This window comes from Marmota marmota, unplaced genomic scaffold (genome assembly GCF_001458135.2).
Source record: "Marmota marmota marmota unplaced genomic scaffold, marMar, whole genome shotgun sequence".
NCBI lineage: Eukaryota > Metazoa > Chordata > Mammalia > Rodentia > Sciuridae > Marmota > Marmota marmota.
In genome coordinates this window covers 5,761,709-5,782,220 of record NW_025999949.1, presented here as the reverse complement: position 1 = coordinate 5,782,220, position 20,512 = coordinate 5,761,709, and the positions used below count along the sequence as shown (strand labels likewise).

Sequence of the window (20,512 nt, the reverse complement as noted above, 5' to 3'; positions counted from 1 at the left end):
TCTTCTAAGGGAAATTTACTCTTACTGAAACAATAGAAGTAACAACAACAAAACTCTGGAAACTTTGTGCCTGGGTAATGAGTGCTAATAGATTGTATATTCTGTGCCATGAGTCTCCATGTTCTGAAAATGATTCAAAATGGGATCTTTTTTTAACTTTTTTTTTTAGTTTTTGATAGACCTTTATTTTTATTTATTTATAAGCGGTGCTGAGAATTGAACCCAGTGCCTCACACATGCCAGGCAAGTGTGTTACCACTAAGCCCCAGCCCCCAAATGGGATCTTTTTGATAATATATCCTAATTCCTGAGTAGACCCCTTTTCAGCCTGAACATTTTTTCCTGCAGTATAATACACTTTTAAAGCCTTGATTGCCTGTTTTCTTCAGAGGACTACTTATTCTACTGGAATAAAGATTGACTGATAATCAATAGAGCTTAATTTGTTTCAGTCATTATGGGTAAAGTTTTTTTAAATTACATAGTATGTTTCCTAGCATTCTTCTCCTTAATTGAATAGACTATATAACACTATTACAAAAAAAAAATTTTTCTTCAGTTTACAGTTGTGATAAGGATATTTGGCTATCTATAAATTGGATTACTTAACTCTCAATGTAACAGCAGGACTCAAAAAGTATAAGTTCAGGTACTTGGCTTTGATTCATTTACACAGAATCAGAAACTCTTATAGGCATGAATATGAATTAATTAACTAATTTTCTGATATAACAGCTTTCTCTTACCATTTGGAAGATAGGCAGGTATGTTCATATTTTGAGTACAGTATGATTTCTAAGTTCAATATACAGTTTTGATTAATTTTCTGAAATTATCCCAGCACTTCTGATAACTCTGTATGTACCCCTGTCAGCTACTCTTTCCCATTTCTCATTTGCTGCTGTTATAACTGCTGTTACTTCAAAAATCAGATAGTCTAATTTGTTGAAACTGTATTAAGTAAGAGGTTGCAGGATTTGAGATTCTGCTGAAGATTTCAACATAGATCTGTGTTATTTTTGTTTTTAGCTTAGTGACTATTTTTAGTTGAGAGAATAAGTTGTCAGATTATCAGCTAAATTCTATATAGGTAAAATGTTAACTGTATAATGTGAGTTCAAGACAATGCAACGAGAGTGACCTGAGAAAATATTGCCATTACTTTAATTATTTTACATGCATGTTTTTTTCTATGATATTCAGATATCAAATCACATTGTGATATTTTAAAGCATTATTTCAAAATTGTGTTCTTCTAATCATTTAGGAATCATTCATGATCCTGCAATAAAGTTTGGGGGTATTAATGGAATAAATCAAAGAACTACTTTGCAGTAATTTTAAATGCTTTGCTGTCTTTATCCGATCATCTACTAACAAAAAATCCAGAATATGATTATGTTTATTTAAATTGCCCTAAGAGCAACAAAATGGTCCTAAGGATCTAAACACGGTATTTCAGTAAATTGAACTTTAGGTAATTATAATAAAGAAAACAAAAATATATTTGAAAGAAGATAGATGACTGGATCAATTGATCTGTATGACTAAATACAGTAATCCTGACTTTTGAATGATAGAACTTAAAAACTTCTTAATCTACCCAAAACATGTACTTAATTAGGATAAGGTTCTTTTCTTTAAAAAAGGAAGAAATTAAAATACCACACTGAAATAATAGACAGTTGATAATACCACATCTTACTGTGTGTGATTTGATATCTGAAGTGTTGTTTTTTAAAAATAAATGCTAATTTACTTAATGGTGTGTTCTAAAGTATAATAATTAGCTAAGATTGCTTTGGGTGTCTTCCAGCTTGTGGAGAGACTCCAGAACAAATTCGAGCACCAAGTGGTATAATCACAAGTCCGGGCTGGCCTTCTGAGTATCCTGCCAAAATCAACTGTAGCTGGCTCATAAGGGCAAATCCAGGGGAAATTATTACTATAAGGTAATTCTGACACCTTTTTGTATGATTATAATATTTAACTACAAAATATAAATTTGATTTCCAAGTATCATTGCCTAACATGCAGTAATAGTAAAAGATTTTTCAGAAGATATAAGTTGTAGCCATCAGAATCATCTTAAGGTAATGACCCATCCAATTGTGTTATGAATATTTTCTAATATTGGCAATGTATTTACAGTGAGTTATCTATATTCTTTAAAGCTACTTTTTAACAAAAGATGCACATTCGCTAAACAGCTTATTTCAAGAGTAATCTTTGGCAATGGGACAAGCAAACAAATCTACTTTGAGTTCTGGCCCATAACCTTGGTCTCATTAGTTGAGTCTTCTACCTAAAGGAGTTAAAGCCTGATTTGAGGTAAGTAGGGGTTTGTGTGTGTAAAACATGAAATATGCTGATAATGAATAAATACATCTGTAAAAATCTTTCTCTTTTTTTATAACTTTAAAACAAAAGTACATTTAAGAATATACAGTGAAAGGTATTCTTAGGTGAAATGATAAGTTTAAGATTCTAACAGTAAATAAATATATAAATAAGAAAGGTTTTAATTAATTTCTAAAACATTTAGTTAATTACAGAGAGAAACAGTGTGGGAATAAGATATTAAGCAGTGAATATTCAATAGACTGTGTGTTGCTTGCTTAAGGAAATTATAGCAAAGCTATTAGGTTAAAAAAAATACTGGCCCAAAACAGGTGGGGGGTGGGGGAGGGAAGCAGTGTGCCTAAACAAAGAACTGCATTGGAGCTGAGACACTAACAAGAATGACAGTCCCATCACAGAGACAGTGTCCTGCTACAGCCCAAAGACATCTTTGACATCATTTCATGTATTAAATTTTTACAGGTAGAAATTTTGGTATATTAGATTTAGAAGGGACTTTGCAGACATAGACTCAAGCTCCTTCATATTACATTTTTTAAAAATAAATTTGGCCTACTTTTCATCTTTTTCTATCTTCTCTTTTTATATTCTTGAGTAAGAGAACCAGTCTCCCTTAAAAAAATAACTATTTCCTATCTCCATTTCTCTGTGGAAGCTATAAATGAGCCCCATAGTTTGTAGTTTGTTTTCCTTTTACTCTCCTCCACTCCATGCTACGTATTCTGGCACACTACATCTTCTTTTGTGGAAAGTGAGATTCTCTTGCCTGAATGATCAGTAGGGTGCACCATTGAGGTACTTTCTGTGTCAGTACTAGTACTGGAATCTGAACAATGTGCCTATTTTCAGTTACTTGTTGATATGACTAAATATAAATGTGCTTATAAAATAATACCTTTGCCAAATATTGTACTTTTTAACATAAAACTGGAATTTATTATAGAAATTTTAATCTTTTCACCTAAAAACTAAGCTTGCAGTTTACCCAACTGAGTTATATAAAACTTGGAAATTTCTCGCCAGCACAGAATTACATGGATATGCCATCTGGTTTTGATCATATGTTAGACCCTTGAAATTTCACAAAGTAAGATACACTGAAAATCAAGTGTAATACTGAAATGTAGAACAAAATTGGTGGTGAACCTATATCTAGAGGGATATTCCTAAATACTTGAAGGAGCTAAGGATTTTGAATTTACACAGATAAAAAAGCAATTTTTAGACATAAATTTATTATTATGTAATACCAAGACTTTTTAAAAATGACACATATAATGTACACAAAGACAAATTTCTCATGTTATTATTGGTATAAAATCTTAAATATTTAGAAGACTCTTATGCCATAATCCAGTGCAGCTCATGAAGACATGCAAATGAGTTAGTGTTTGAAAATTTTAAATTGATTTACTTTCTTAATAAGACAAAAGAAAAAGTATATTATTTAGAATAGATAGATGCTTTATGATATTTTGATTAAACCTGGATTTAGAATTAAAATCCTTAGTAAAATGGAATTAGAAACATGGTTTTTAAAACAGTTTGGATAAGCCCGGGTGCAGTGGTACACACCTGTAATTCTAGTGGCTCAGGAGGCCAAGGCAGGAGGATTGGGAGTTCAAAGCCAACCTCTGCATTTTAGCAAGGCCTTAAGCAACTCAGCAAGACCCTCTCTCGAAATAAGATATAAAAAGATCTGGGGAGGTGGCTCAGTGGTTCAGTGCACCTAGATTCCATCCCCAGTACCAATAAATAAATAGATAGATAGATAGATAGATAGATAAAATTTAAAAATTCGGACAGAAGAGGAAAACAGAATTTACAAAGTACCAACATACAATCCTGAGACCTCTAAAACTGGGTGAAGATGATGATTAAGGCATTTTTACTTTACTCCTCTTCCTCGAAACCCACCCAAATCAACAAAGGCCAGCTTAGCCCTAGGAGATAACGAGTGTTTGAAATCTAGCATCCTTCTTGAAGCCAAGGACTAGGGTCAAGCTGTTTTGCTCAAGAAAACAGTTTTTAAGACTTCCACTAATCACTGCCTGAACTTACATGGGGTTGAGGGCTTAGTGTGAGGACAGACCCTGACAAATATGAGGGACTTTGCTACCTACAGTTCCATGGCAGGATCTAGACTACTATAAACCACTATTTAAGACTAGGTGTGGCATGGAGACCCAGGTGGGGGAGCATGCAGGGAGAGAGGGTTTAAAAAAGAGAGAACCAAAACCCTTCCCCAGAATAAGCCCACAATCTGAAAATTCCTGAATGTATGAGAAAATTTAATGCTAAGAAAAATAGCCAAAAAAAAAATCAAACTGGAATACAAATTTACCCCAGACATTAATGTTGTAAGACTTCAGGGATTCTTTCTTCACCTTTTTTTTTGTGCTAAAGATGCTTGGTAATATAATAAAATCCATGAATTCTTCCCCAGAATAATTCACAAAACACGTAGTGTTACAAGATGCAATTATATTAAAATAACAGCTATCAGGTATTTTCAGTAGTAATATATTCTTATTAACACATTGACCAAAGCAAGTGACAGTTCTAATAACTACTGTAATTTCAAAGTAATTTTGTGCATAAATAGTATTTTTAGATGTCTATAAAAATGGAATTGTAATATAAAAACATCTGTTTAGTAGTGATGAAATGATAGGTACTATAAATATTATCATGATTTGTTTATAAGTGAAGGGAAATGTTAATATATTTCAGTTAAAGGTTAGTGGAAATAAAAGTTACTTATTATTTCTACCAAATTTGTGGATTTGGAGGGAGAATCAAAATAGTGAATACTCTTACTTGGCCTTTATTAGGGGCAAACATGTGTTTTAGAATTTGAATTAAAATATCTGAAGATAACTATTGAAAAAAATTGGAATGACACTTTTGAATATTCATTAGAGGAAGAGAAAAGTTTAAGAGATTTTATTAATGAAAAAAAAAGAAGGAAATTGAGAACTTTCCCTCAAATTATTAAATAAACACAAATGTATTAACTCAAACCTTTAAAAGACAGATAATATTGGTTAGTTGTTTTGTATGATCCTGCTATAGAGAGCTTGCTTGTAAGAACATACCTAAAACAAAACTAATACAGAAAATTTAAAAAGAGGAGGTACATTAGCTTTATTAGAGATACTAACCATGAGAAAGCTAGAAAAAGAAGAATAGCATGAGATATAATGTCACTTAAGGCACAAATATTAGTGACAAATGTTATGGTCCACCAGGAAGATACAATAGTAGTAAATTTTATGTACCTAAAAACACATCCTAAAGCAAAGCAAAATGTAGAGAATTAGAAAGCAAATTTGACTAGTCCACAGTTGCAATAGAAGATTTTAAACACACCTTTAATGCTTATGCCTCTTTCAACAGAAAATACATACCTTTTTGCAGGCATGTAAAATATTTGTTTTTAAAATGATTATGTATTGAGGGTTAGGGTTGTAGCTCAGTGGTAGAACACTTGCCTAGCTATGTGTGAGGCCCTGGGTTTGATCCTCAGCACCACATAAAAATAAATAAAGATATTATGTACATCTACAACTAAATTTTTTAAAACTTATTATGTATCGAATAACAAAGGAATTCTTAATGCATTTCCACAGTGGATTTAAAATAAAGGGAAAAAAAAGATTCATATGTTTGGAAACATGTTCCTAATAAATAGCTCCCGAATTAAAGAAAAAAATCATAGTAGGGACAAAGAGCAGGAGAAGAAGATTAACATTTAACAGGGATGANAAGGGGGAGGGTGGAGGATGGGAAAGGCAGCCGAGCACAACAGACACTAGTATGGCAATTTGTAAATCAATGGATGTGTAACTGATGTGATTCTGCAATCTATGTATGGGGTGAAGGTGGGAGTTCATAACCCACTTGAATCAAAGTGTCGAATATGATATGTCAAGAAATTTGTAATGTTTTGAACAACCCACAATAAAAAATTAAAAAATAAAAAAATAAAATAAAAAAAAATAAAAATAATCTTAGTGATAATGTTACATGTTAAAACTGTTGGAACAAAACTGACTCGGAAAAGCTGATTAAATTTAAAAAGTATGAAAAAATTAAGACTTGCAACCCTAAAACTATATTCTAAAGAGTTACAAGACACAGATATGTCCAGCAGTGCTTCATTAGGTAAGATATTATAAAGCATGAAGAAAGCTGAAAATTAATCCACATATGAATACATTTTAAAAATTCTAAATGAATTATTAGCAATCTAAATCCAATAGAGTATACATAAACAGATATTTATTATTTCTCATTCTGGACAATGTTCCTGCTTTAATGCATCTTAATTAGGTATTCCCTAGTTTGAATTGGTCTAGCCCTCCCTTATACAATAGTTACCAATTCTGGGTAAAATTACGAAACAAAAACCAAAAATTGAAGTCAGTGAAGAGTAATTAAACAACTGACAGAAACTGGAGAGGATTTCACCTTTGAAAGAAGAAACTGCACTAGGCAAGAGAGGCTTTTTTTCCACCAGCTCCCTGAAGATTCTTGATAGTCTATGCAGTTTAGAGTAACCAGAACTCTAGCAGATTGCCATGGTCTTGTCATTTGGGCACCAAAAGATAGAGTTGGAACTGCTGAAATGGCTGAAAACTAAAGGCAAGTCCCTGGAAAGGAGAGAGTTGAAAAGCAGGAGGCCATTATATATGCATATAAATTCTCCTCAAGTCCTTGGCTGATCCATGAACCTTGCTTAAAGCAAACTCAAAGGAATGCTCTGGAAGCTAAGAGGTGAAGGCTGAAAAGACTGTGCAAGGATTTTTGGCATGCGTGTGCACAGCTGAGGAGAAGTTCGAAGTTTGAATCCTGTCCATTGTAGGGGATACAGAGTTTAGAGTTTGAAAGTTGCTTCCTATTAGTCACCTTAGTATCGCTCTGCTATGACCAGAATACCTGACAAGAATGACTTAGAGGAGGAAAAGTTTATTTTGGCTCAGTGGTTTCAGAGATTTTGTCAGTGGTCGGCCTATTCCATCACTTTGAGCCCAAGGTGGGGCAGAACATCATGGCAGAAGGGCAGTGGCATTGGAGGAAAACTGTTCAGTTTGTGAAAGCCAGTAAACAAACTGGAGGAAGGGGCCTCAGGTAGGGTGTGCCCTTCCAGGGTATACCCCCAGTAACCAACCTCCTCCAACTATACCCTGCCTGCCTACAGTTAGGATGGACTGTTTAGGTTACACCTCTCATAATCCAATCATTTTGCCTCTGAACATGCAGGAAAGGAGCTTTTGGGGGGCACCCCATATCCAAACCATAACAGACTTTATAAAATACCTTGGAATTTTTATCAAAACTCTGGAAGTACTATACGTTTTCAAGTAAAGACAATGTCTTAAAACTAAGAATTTACTGAAGATTGAAGATTGAAGCAAGAACTAACCTACTCAAACACAATGTAAAACTGAATTCCATAAGTTGAGGATGATCAGATAGTAATTTAACTGTGATAAAACAAAAACTTGTACTGTATATTCTGTGTTCTACATAAATATAAGAGTAATGGAAAGAATCTCAACCCCTACTTGAGGACACACAGAAGTTAATTCAAGATAAGCCATAGCTTTAAATATAAAAGCTACAATTCTAAAATGTAAAAGAAAAACATTGTGAGTACCTTTGAGACCTTGGGGTAAGCAAAAGTATCTTAAAGGGAAGACACTAAAAGCACTAAATACAGAGGAAAAAATAATGAATTATACTTTGTCAAAAACAAAATTGAAAACTTCTGCATATTAAATGATTTCATTAAGAAAATGAAAAAGCAAACCATAGACTAGAGGAGTATTAGTAATATACATATCTAACAGAGAACTTTAATCCAGAATATCAAAAGAATTTTTATAAGTAAAAAAAAAACTAAATTTTTTAAATGGCTAAAAGACTTGGACAGAAGTGTCTTAGAATAAATATGAAAAGCCAATAAACCCATGAAAAGATGTTCAGTGTAGTTAGTCTTAAGGAAAGTGCACAATAGAACCATAACGAGGGATGCCAACACACCGGCTATTGGAAAGAATATGAATGTGGGTGAATGAACACGTCTCATACATGTATCTTACAGTTGAACATGTTTATAATGTGTAAAGAATTCTTAAATAAGAAAAAATTTCATAGATGAAGGCATATAGCAAGTCAGTACATAGGAAAAGATAGAAATTGCCAATAAACATAGGGAAAAGTATTTCTTAGTAAACGGCTTTCTCTGTGTGTACTTCTATTCATCAGATTACAGAGTAGCACTTCTGGTTCAAACTTAGAACAATTTAGAAAATTCTGAATTAGATGTTAGTTTTTCCAAATATGCACACAGAAGGGGGATAAAAGCTACAAGCTATCATCTGTTCTTTAGCATTGTTTGGGGATTTTGTATTATTTATGAAGAAGTGCTATTCTGGAGTCTGGGGAAAAGATATAAATATAAGAACATAGAAGCAGTATTTCTTGCTGTTGATTTGGTTATCTACCTGGAATCAGTGAATATATAGAGGTTTATAATAGTTTTCAGTTACTTTGTATTATGAAACTTTTCTGACCTTTTTTTTTTTTTTTTTGTAGTTTTCAGGATTTTGATATTCAAGGGTCCAGGAGATGCAGTTTGGACTGGTTGACAATAGAAACATACAAAAATATTGAAAGTTACAGAGCTTGTGGTTCCACAATTCCACCTCCATATATCTCTTCACAAGACCATGTCTGGATAAGGTTCCATTCAGATGACAGTGTCTCTAGAAAAGGTTTCAGACTGGCATATTTTTCAGGTGTGTTTTTAAAAACAAGAAAGATATCAAACCAAATTCTGAGTATTATCTGCTCAGTGACTTTCAAGGCTAATCTTCTGAATAATGTTCATTTAATTATGAGTAGATCCTCAAGGTAGCCAAGGTTGAAGATAAGAAGCTAAAATACCTTAGAACTAGGCCTCCAAAAGGTGTTTTGTATCTTAATAATGAAATCAGCATTTTATAAACTGAAGTCCATTTTCTTTTTAAAGGTCTTAAATGTATTTATTTTAAAAATATCTTATTAAGTACCTTCCCATGTTTTGCAAAAGTTACTTCAGAATATTTTTGTGTCTATGTGAATTACCAGTTTTTTTACACTTTCAAGAAAAGAGGACTGGTTTCACAATTGTAGTTGTCTTTAAAGAAAAGTCTTTTGCTTTTTTTTTTAAACTGGATTCAAAAATAGTGACCAGGTATCATAGAAATGTGAAAAATTCATAGCATTAGAGTTAAGTGTATTTTTTTGCTGCAGATTATTTTATATATTTGAAATTATTTTACATGCTTTTTATATTTTTTCTTAAAAAGTTAGTCTTTGTAATATTCATTTAGCTTTTGAAGCACATTTTCTGTCACCCATGTGCCAGTGAATAAGTTGTGAGTTGGACAAATACATATTAGCCCAAAATTGTCACTTTGGGGACTATGGAAATCTGCTGTCGTTAAATACCTTAGGATGATATATTAAGATAACTAGAATTTTATAGGCACCTCAAATTTTTTTTGTTCCCGTTTTATTTTGATAAATAAATTTGTATCTTTGGCTTAAATATGTGCAGAATTTTGCAGTTTAAAAAATTTAAATTATTGTTATGATTACATTGAGCATTATAAACAGTTTCAGATTAATCTTGCAATAATCATAGCAAAACTTTGAGTCTCTAATGAATCTGTAAGATATGCTATAATGTACGTGGTAAAATATTTGTGTATAAAGGTAAGAACTAGGGGCTGGGGATGTGGCTCAAGTGGTAGCGCGCTCGCCTGGCATGCGTGGGGCCCGGGTTCAATCCTCAGCACCACATACAAAGATGTTGTGTCTGCCAAATGCTAAAAAATAAATATTATAAAAAAAAAAAAAAGATAAGAACTAGAGAAGAATATGAAAAAAATATTTGAAAAGGTGATTATTTTAGATTAATTTTTTTATTTAAAAATTTTGTCACAGTTTTAATGTTTATATAATGTTTCTTAAAATTCTTAGGCAGTGTATCCTATTGGCTCGTGTATCTTACATCATTTTACTAAGTTCTATAATAAAATAGCTGTCTGCAAAACAGAATTGATCCCTTCTCTCTTTAGATCAAGATACAAAGAGCTTTATGGAAAAATAATAGGCAGTTAGTAAATTGAATTATTGAATAATCAGTGCCTGTACTAATTTGTCATTATAACTTAACCTGTTTTTATAAGATTTTTTAAAAACCCTTATAACTTAGGATTAATCAAAATTTGTTATAAAAAATACTTACTATATACCTTTTGACAAATATGTTTTTTTCTTTCCCCCTATTCATTTCCCACTACCTATATCCTACCAGGAAAATCTGAGGAGCCAAACTGTGCTTGTGATCAGTTTCGTTGTGGTAATGGAAAGTGTATACCAGAAGCCTGGAAATGTAATAACATGGATGAATGTGGAGATAGTTCCGATGAAGAGATCTGTGCCAAAGAAGCTAATCCTCCAACAGCTGCTTCCTTTCAACCCTGTGCTTACAACCAATTCCAGTGTCTGTCCCGTTTTACCAAAGTTTACACTTGCCTCCCTGAGTCTTTAAAATGTGATGGGAACATTGACTGCCTTGACCTAGGAGACGAGATCGACTGTGATGTGCCAACCTGTGGGCAATGGTTGAAGTATTTTTATGGCACTTTTAATTCTCCCAATTATCCAGACTTTTATCCTCCTGGAAGCAATTGCACTTGGTTAATAGACACTGGTGATCATCGTAAAGTCATTTTACGATTTACTGACTTTAAACTTGATGGTACTGGTTATGGTGATTATGTCAAAATATATGATGGATTAGAGGAGAATCCACACAAACTTTTACGTGTATTAACTGCTTTTGATTCTCACGCACCTCTTACAGTTGTTTCTTCTTCTGGACAGATAAGGGTACATTTTTGTGCTGATAAAGTAAATGCCGCCAGGGGATTTAATGCTACTTACCAAGTAGATGGCTTCTGTTTGCCATGGGAAATACCCTGTGGAGGTAACTGGGGGTGTTACACTGAGCAGCAACGATGTGATGGGTATTGGCATTGTCCAAATGGAAGGGATGAGATCAATTGTACCATGTGCCAGAAGGAAGAATTTCCATGTTCCCGAAATGGTGTTTGTTATCCTCGTTCTGATCGCTGCAACTACCAAAACCATTGCCCAAATGGTTCAGATGAAAAAAACTGCTTTTTTTGCCAGCCAGGAAATTTTCATTGTAAAAACAATCGCTGTGTATTTGAAAGCTGGGTGTGTGATTCTCAAGATGACTGTGGTGATGGCAGTGATGAAGAGAATTGCCCTGTAATTGTGCCTACCAGAGTCATAACTGCAGCCGTTATAGGGAGCCTTATCTGTGGCCTGTTACTCGTCATTGCGTTGGGATGTACTTGTAAGCTTTATTCTTTGAGAATGTTTGAACGAAGGTCAGTATCAAGACAGAACTATAGTGATTATGCTCTGTGCAGTAAAAACATTGATCAAATGTATGCCACAAGTCCTTGAATAGGATTAACAATACATTTTTGTTTTATGTTAGTTTAGGGATGTATAACTATTATAACTTATAAAATCCATGTGAAAAACCTAAGACTGAAGGCACAAACTACTAAATACTTAAGTTATGAGATGAGGAAAGCCAGTCTATATTTACCAATTCCTGTTTTCAAATGCAATCAGAAATTTTGCAAGCTCTAACTCTCAGATATAATTTTAACCTGTTTTTTATGTATTAATTCAATAATTCCACATATTTGAGAACCTACTACATTCACTCTACAAGTGAAAAGAAAACAAATAAGGCATAATCTCAAGCAGTTTATAGTTAGGAAGACATTGGTGTATGGAATAAGACCGCGAAAACAGAAGTGCTGTAAGAGCTGTGAAACCGTGGTATCAAAGTCGGAAAAATGTAGTCTGATAGGGAGATGTGGAAGCTTTCCACATGACACATTTAGGTGCCATTTTAAATGTGTAAGTAGAATATAGATGGAGAAGGGTGCTGGGGCTCAACAAAAGCCTGGGGAAGTATATAGAGTAGGAGAATGCCCAGCACTAATTGGAGAATGAGCATATGATCGGAGCATAGATACATATGCAGTAGGTAAGAATGGGACAGACACAAGGATGTTCATTGAGAGCTTCAGAGTTCTCAGTTCAGTGAGAAATGGTTAAGCATTAAAGGGCGACATTGTGTTGCAGGATAAATTGAACCTCAGAATTTAATGGCAGAGAGGTCCTCTATGAGGTTATTGTGTAAACAATGATCTTCAGACCCAGGAGAATTACAAATAATAGATTTAACAAAGAGCATACCAGACAGCCAAGTTAATAGATGTCACACTGATGCATAGTGTCATAATAGCCACTACTGCAACTTCTCTTTGGTTAAGTATAAATGACCAGAAAACTCCTTATCACTTTGTAACAAAAGAGCACAGTGAAGAGTCAGGTTTTCAGTTCAAGATCCAGCTATTCCAGATAGTGTGTTGACTCATTTCACTCTTATCTGAAAAGAAATGTAAAAATGTAAAAACTTAATAATATTGTGTTCCCTGAGACCTCTCAAATAACGTTACCTTGTGTCTAGAACTACCTGCTTGCTTTGGGTTTTAAAAATCTAGTATTTTTATTTCTCCTTTTATGTTTTATAGGCATTTCAATGTATTAAAACATGGGGATCCCAGCTTCTACTAGTATAAAACCCCCTGTGGACACATTGCCCACTACATCTTTGTATTCCCAGTGTAGGGATTATATGTATTATATGTATGACTAAGCTTTACAAATAATCAAATATGCTAATATTCAGATTGTTTTAATTACTGACAATAGAAATTTTCTGCTTTGACCTGCCTTTTTATAAACACTTTTTATCCCTGTCTTCTTTCAAAGATCATTTGAAACCCAGTTGTCAAGAGTGGAAGCAGAATTGTTAAGAAGAGAAGCTCCTCCCTCTTATGGACAGTTGATTGCTCAGGGGTTAATTCCACCAGTGGAAGATTTTCCTGTTTGTTCACCTAATCAGGTATATTGTACTTTCTGGTTTCTATTTCAGTGTCTCTTGAAATAAAATCCATACCTGTATATATAGTAAAGCAAGCTCCCTTGACTATTAGGATTTTGTAATAAAGTCAAGGATTAAATATATGGAAAATTAAATTTTAACTTTTTTTTCATTATATTTAAAAAATACTACAAAATTCAAAAGTATAATTTTTACTCTTTTGATTTGGTTGTATGTTTTTAAGGCATTTTACTGTTTAGGATAATTTAGTGCACTGAAATTTCAGGGTAACTTTAGCAAATTATTTTCTACTTGAACATTTCAGAGATTTAAGAATCAGTATTAAAATTAATATACTAGTAATATTACATGCTAGATTAACCAACTATAAGTAACAGTAATTGAAATGATGTCACCATTTTCATCTCACTTGAGGGAAAACTTTTAAACTAGATTTTATACTGTTTAATAAGAGTTTAACCCATTTCCTTTATATAGTAACTCATTCTTTATTAATCTTTCTTAATTTTTAAAATTTCTCATCAGATTTTTAAGTTTTTCTTTTCCAACGCTTAAAAATGTACCTGAGTTCATTTTAAGCATAAGAGTTTACGTTTATTTAAACTGTAAATTTATCCAGTGTATAAATGTATAAATTATATAAATACAAATTATCCTCAAAATTAAAAAAAAAATGTTAAATATTATTTGAGATAATTTAATTTTGTTCAAAATGGAAAAGAGTCCCACTTTCCATGCATGAAATTTCTGATTAGTCTCTCATCTTACTTGAGTCCTCTAGGAAGTTCTTGGTGAGAATTTGTGCTTTTCAAATGTTTCTCCAGAGATAATTTATAATTCACAAGTTCCACTGTTTGAAATTCTGTAGGCAAAATAGAAAAAAAAAAATCTAGGTTGTGGTTTCTTTATATTATTGGTCCTACCATGGGGAAGATTTCTTTATAGGTAAGAATCCACCCCGTTCACCATCAAAAATGCTGCCCCTGAACCCTGGGGAGTTATAGGGATCACAACCAATAAAAGGCTGCCCTCATTCCTGATACCAATTACAAGCTCAGAGGGTTCCCCAAACCACCCTCATGTTTTATAATTCACTAGAGAGACTCAACTCACCAGAAGCTTACTCATGATTGCAAGTTATTACTAGGAAAAAGATACAAATTAAAATCTGCTGAGGGAAGAGATGCATAAGACAGAGTTCAGAAGGGCACTAAACTTGGACCTCCCAGTTTTCTTTTCACCACATGAGACAGAAGAGTGTTGTTCTGTTGACAAAGATGTGTGACTCTGTTGACAGCTGTGTGACAATATGCAGGGAATATTACCAGCCTGGGAAGGCTCACCTAATTAAAACCCCTTCTAACCAAAGCCCCCACCGTGCATCACATCATTGGTATGATTCAGCCACAACCCTAAGCCACAGTGTTGCTCTCTGGCTGGGCCAAGGCCTTCAGGAAAGAACACTTTTACCAGGCATAGCATTCCATGGGTTTAGAGATCACAGACACCAAGGACAAATGACTTTGGGTAAAATTACATTACTTAACTTCATACTATCCTATCCTCTAGGCTGTGATTTACCCTTGTGAGAGAATTCTACTCCAACAGCACTTTACTTTCATTAATGATCAAGTAGATTTTATTCATATAATGAGATTAAACTTGTTAGAAATTTTTTATACAGTTATCAGATTTCCATGGCAGCTTTTTTTTAAATTCAGAACTTTATTTTTTTATTGATTTAAAAAAATAAATGACAGCGGAATGCATTACAATTCTTATTACATGTATACAGCATAATTTTTCATATCTCTGGTTGTATATAAAATATGTTGACACCAATTGGTGTCTTCATACATGTACTTTTTTTTTGTAGTTGTAGGTGAACAGAATGCCTTTATTTTATTTGTTTATCTGTATATGGTGCTGAGGATCGAACCCAGTGCCTCATGCATGCTAGGCAAGTGCTGTGCCACTGAGCTACAGCCCCAGCCCTCCGTAGCAGCTTTTAAAAAGAAAAACAACCAAGGGAAAGAAATATGGAATGAACTTAACCATCTCGTGTGTATGTGTATTTGTGTGTGTGTGTGTGTGTATGTATCAAAAAGAATTTCACCTGTATGTATATACAGAAAATACCATCCAAAGATAAATTAATAAAGGAAATCAGTGGAGGAGAGGAGGGAAGGGAAGGGAGGAGCGGGAAGGAGGAAGGAAGGAAAGAGGGGAAATGGGGATTAAAAACCAATTTCTTGCATGTTTTATTTTGTCAGAATGAATATAATACATAATACATATAATTATAGTGCTCTCATAAAAATATAACATTGTAATTTGCTATCTCATTTAAAATGAAATACTTTCTGAGGGATGTTTGCTGCTTCTAAGCTAAAATAGCATAGGAAATTAGAATGTCCATGAGATCCCCTTAAAGAATCTGCTGTTAGATTGGCAATCTTTTAATTAAACAGACTTTTAACTAAAGGGAGAATTTCACCTAATGTTGAAGTCATTATTAAAGTATGCTGATGACATTGTTGATCTTAATGGGTGACAGCTGAGAACACAAGAGGCTAGAACTGAAGAAACTTTTGTTAACATTTATATCACCTCAATTGGTGAAAAAAATCTGACCCATTTGTACTATAAGTCCATGTATGTTGATATTCACATTTCTTAATGACAGTCTGTGCTTTACTAAAACTAGACCATGAAATGTTCCTATGACAGTAGTTTCTTTGCTTTCCATGAATTATGTTCTCAGTACTATGGAATGACCTATGTAGAAATCACAAATAAATTCAATGCCTATCACAAAGACAAATAGAGAACATAAGTTATCACATCTTCCTTCTTTGCTTTCTTTCTTTCTCTATTAGAGGAGAGGCAACAGATAGTTTTGACAGGGAAGCAGATTCTCATTTGAAGGAGAAGTATATTAACTCACCATTATTTCCTAGAAATACTATATTGTAAATGCTACATGCCAGCTTGATAAAAGCTGTTTGTTCTGTTTGAATACTCTTTTTATAACCACTAGGTGGAGCTTAAAGACTATTTAAATGTTGTGCATTTAAAAAATAATCTAGCTATTTATCTAGAAAAAAGAATAGATTTTCTTTCCGTTGAACAATGTACCCACTTTCCACATATACTAATTAAAAATTACCAGTTTTTCAAAGTATAATATGATTTAAGCTTAATACTAAACTGTAGAAAGTAAAACTTAATCCTTAAAGATTGAGAGAGAATCCAGATGTCTAGATATCTTTGTGGAATGCTATAAACAAGTTAATTTCTTTATCTTTTCTTATTGTTTTTGTTGTTTTCTGTGTTTTAATATAAGTATATTAATTCCTTTACTTGTGACAATATAATTAAATCCTTATTACTCATTCATTCAACAAATTGTTGAGAACCAGCTCTGTGAATAGAGTAATTCTCACCATGTTTAGGAAAAGTTTCAGCAATGTAAATCAAGTCTAACTTATACTTTATTTCAAAAAACCAAAAAGCACATAGGGCACAGTAGGTCACTTATTGAAATATGGTAGAAATTCATTTATGTTGCTAGTTGTAGAAGTATCAATTTTATTTTCTACTTTTGGTATACTTTTAGGAATTGACTACTATATGAGGTTAAGCAAAATAACTTATTTAAGCAAAATAACTTATCAATTGACATTAAATATCACTGTAAATAAAGTTGATTGTATAAAATTAAGTATCAAGGAAGTTTTTTATACAGTAAGCAATGATTCAAGTTATAGATTAGATTTCGTAGAGGGGTGAATGAAGAAGAATGAGGTAATTTAATTCATCCTCCTTAGACTCTAGTAACAATGGGTAGTAGGATTTTAGCCACAATAGTTTCTGAAGACTGTTTTTCATTTCAATACTTTATTGTTAGCTGTCTTAAAATCTTTCTTATTTTTGTAGGCTTCTGTTTTGGAAAACCTGAGGCTAGCTGTACGATCTCAGCTTGGATTTACTTCAATCAGGCTTCCTATGGCAGGCAGATCCAGCAACATTTGGAATCGTATTTTTAATTTTGCAAGATCACGTCATTCAGGGTCCTTGGCTTTGGTTTCAGCAGATGGAGATGAGGTTGTCCCTAGTCAGAGTAACAGTAGAGAACCTGAAAGAAACCATACTCACAGAAGTTTGTTTTCCGTGGAGTCTGATGACACAGACACAGAAAATGAGAGAAGAGATACAGCAGGAGCATCTGGTGGAGTTGCAGCTCCTTTGCCCCAAAAAGTTCCTCCCACAACAGCAGTAGAAGCCACAGTGGGAGCAAGTGGAAGTTCTTCAACTCAGAACACCCGAGCTGGTCATACAGATAATGGAAGGGATGTGACAAGTGTGGAACCCCCAAGTGTAAGTCCAGCACGTCACCAGCTTACAAGTGCATTAAGTCGTATGACTCAGGGGCTACGTTGGGTACGTTTTACATTAGGGCGTTCAAGTTCCGTAAATCAGAACCAAAGTCCTTTGAGACAACTTGATAATGGGGTAAATGGAAGAGAAGAAGATGATGATGTTGAAATGCTAATTCCAATTTCTGATGGAGCTTCAGACATTGATGTCAATGACTGCTCAAGACCACTTCTTGATCTTTCCTCAGATCAAGGACAAGGGTTTAGACAACCTTACAGTGCAACAAACCCTGGAGTGAGGCCAAGTAATCGAGATGGCCCCTGTGAGCGCTGTGGTATTGTCCACACTGCCCAGATACCGGACACTTGCTTAGAAGCAACACTGAAGAATGAAACAAGCGATGATGAGGCTTTGTTACTTTGTTAGGTACAAATCACATAAGGGAGATTGTATACAAGTTGGAGCAATATCCATTCATTGTTTTCTAACTTTAAAATTAAACTAGTTTTAGTTTAAAAAGAGAAAAAACAAGATGCAGGGTGATTTCTTACTATTATATGTTAGCCTGCATGGTTAAATTAAACAACTTGCAACTCTATGAACTTAGAGTTTACTAATTTAGCAGCTAAAATTGCATTATGTATTCATATTGTTCAGTAATGTTGTTCCATTTGTTTCTAATTGTTTTTATCCTGGTACTGTAGTTCATAGTAGAAATATGACTGCTTAAACTCATTTGACTGTCATTTTATCTATCCTACGTTAAAAGGTTTGTACAAAATAATACCTTCTTTTAATTGAATCTTTTATGCTGTTGCCAATACATCTTGTAACTTAATATACTAAATGTGAAGGTTGTTAATGTACAAAAAGAAAACAAATCTTCACACTCTTTTGTTTGTATAACATTTGTCTGTTATTGGAGTTCATCACAATATCAATTTGTCAAAGGGAAAAAAATCTTCCTCAAAATTTTTCTCTTACGTTTAACATACAGTGATGTGGAATTGGTAGAATTAGATAAATTAATTGCAAAAACAAAACTCTTTTATAGATTTTCTATTGTTGATTTTAATACTCTAATATGGTACAAACCAAATGATAAAATCCCAAGTCATTTCTGTTTTCATCTCTATTTAGGAACAGAATTAAGCGGATGAAGATATTCTACTATGCATTAAATCTTGAACTTTATAAAATATGTACAAAAATTGTACATGATAAGTTCCAACTGATAATGTCTTTCCCTAATATTGGGTTATGCTCGTGTTGGACCCTAGGGATTTGCACTAAAATCGTTTCAAGGTCTCAGATGAGTTCAGTGCACAAGCACTATCACTTTAAATACTATTATTTGCTACCACAGTGACTATATATTTCCATAGCTTTGGGGGGGTTGGGGGAACATTTTTATTACAACTTGATATTGCTTTGCAAGTTTCATATTTATTTGTTGTATTTAAAAACTGCATTATTGTATGAGTGATTTTTTTTTCAATATATTTTATTCTCTGGGGGGGGGTCGTGTTATAATCTTGAAGAAAAGCAAATTAAGAAATCACTCGGATTGTGCCCCCCTTTTTAAAGTAGAGTGAATTGCAAAACTCCATTTATTTTTTTTTTTATTGTCAGTTCCTGTTTATTTATTCTTTAGCCATCTGTTTTAGTAGCTTAATGATTGAGTATGAAAAATGTATTTGTGTGTGATTATTGCTATTTATTAAATTTTTAAATACTTTGCTGAATGTCATTTTAAAGCATGTTTGAGGTCTTGTGTATTTGTCGTGTTATGCTGTCAGGAAGAACTGACTAAAATGTTTTAATATGTATCAGAAATTAAAATGATTTTTTTTATTGCCTTGAGGTACTTTTTAAATCAAATTTGCTATTTATTTTTGTTGAATTTTGGTGCATATACAGATTCAGGCCATAAAATATGTAATACATCTGGGGAGAAAAATGTAAGGAAGTATATTCTGTTTCACCACTTTGTAGTAAAGTAGTAGCTTACACCCATACCGAACGTAAAATTCCCTAAGGACCTGAATATCGCTGCCTTTAAGAAAACTGCCTCCTAATTGTTTTATCTTGTATAATTACTCAATCCATTCTCTCTTCATATTATTTTCGTATATATTTCAGACTCCTATAGAATAATGGCAGAATTTGGGTTAGCACATTCTAACCCAAATTAATCTTCTTCTAGATTCTACCAACTGTCAACTCTCAGGTTTTTGGTTTTCTGGCGTATGTTTTAACTTATTTTTTTAATTGACTAATACATCTTCCTGGTTCAGAGAATTAACTACTGCTGACACCTGTCTTTTAGTTCCCTTTCATAGAGATACTTACCAACACCAGATTCTTATATATTCCTCCAGAAATATCATAATGTATAAATGTATTCATATGCATATGAATACCATATATCATAATACAAATTACGCTGCACATTTTTCTACAACTTTTCTCAAGGGGAGATTTTTATGTTTTTGTTGTTTTGTTTTGTTTTGTTTTTGTTGTTTCTGGGGATTGAACCCAGGGCTTCATGCATGCTAAGCAGGTACTCTTCCACTGAGCCCATCCATAGCCCTTATTTTTAATTAGTGATCACTCCTCAATTTAGGCCACTATTTTGTTTTGTTTTTTTTCCTAGGAGTCCAGTTAGTTTTCCCAAAACTACTTATTAAATAA

At 33.3% G+C, this 20,512-nt stretch overlaps 1 protein-coding gene across 1 annotated transcript; it reads left to right on the top strand.

Moving 5' to 3' along the window:
• The first annotated feature begins 903 nt into the window (after positions 1-903).
• On the top strand, positions 904-19,694 carry Lrp12 (LDL receptor related protein 12). The gene is made up of 5 exons (XM_015486273.2): positions 904-1,952; positions 8,965-9,167; positions 10,733-11,837; positions 13,306-13,438; positions 17,378-19,694. Exons 3-5 carry the CDS (start codon positions 10,819-10,821, stop codon positions 18,242-18,244), a joined length of 2,019 nt encoding a protein of 672 aa, XP_015341759.2. The 5' UTR covers positions 904-1,952; positions 8,965-9,167; positions 10,733-10,818; the 3' UTR covers positions 18,245-19,694.
• The last annotated feature ends 818 nt before the right edge of the window (positions 19,695-20,512 follow it).

Excerpts from the sequence above, each read along its gene's own strand:
- Lrp12 (XM_015486273.2), top strand. The coding sequence starts at position 10,819 with ATGGATGAATGTGGAGATAGTTCCGATGAAGAGATCTGTGCCAAAGAA. Across the intron at positions 11,838-13,305 it reads TTGAGAATGTTTGAACGAAG|ATCATTTGAAACCCAGTTGT; the intron begins GTCAGTATCAAG and ends CTTCTTTCAAAG. Across the intron at positions 13,439-17,377 it reads CTGTTTGTTCACCTAATCAG|GCTTCTGTTTTGGAAAACCT; the intron begins GTATATTGTACT and ends TTATTTTTGTAG.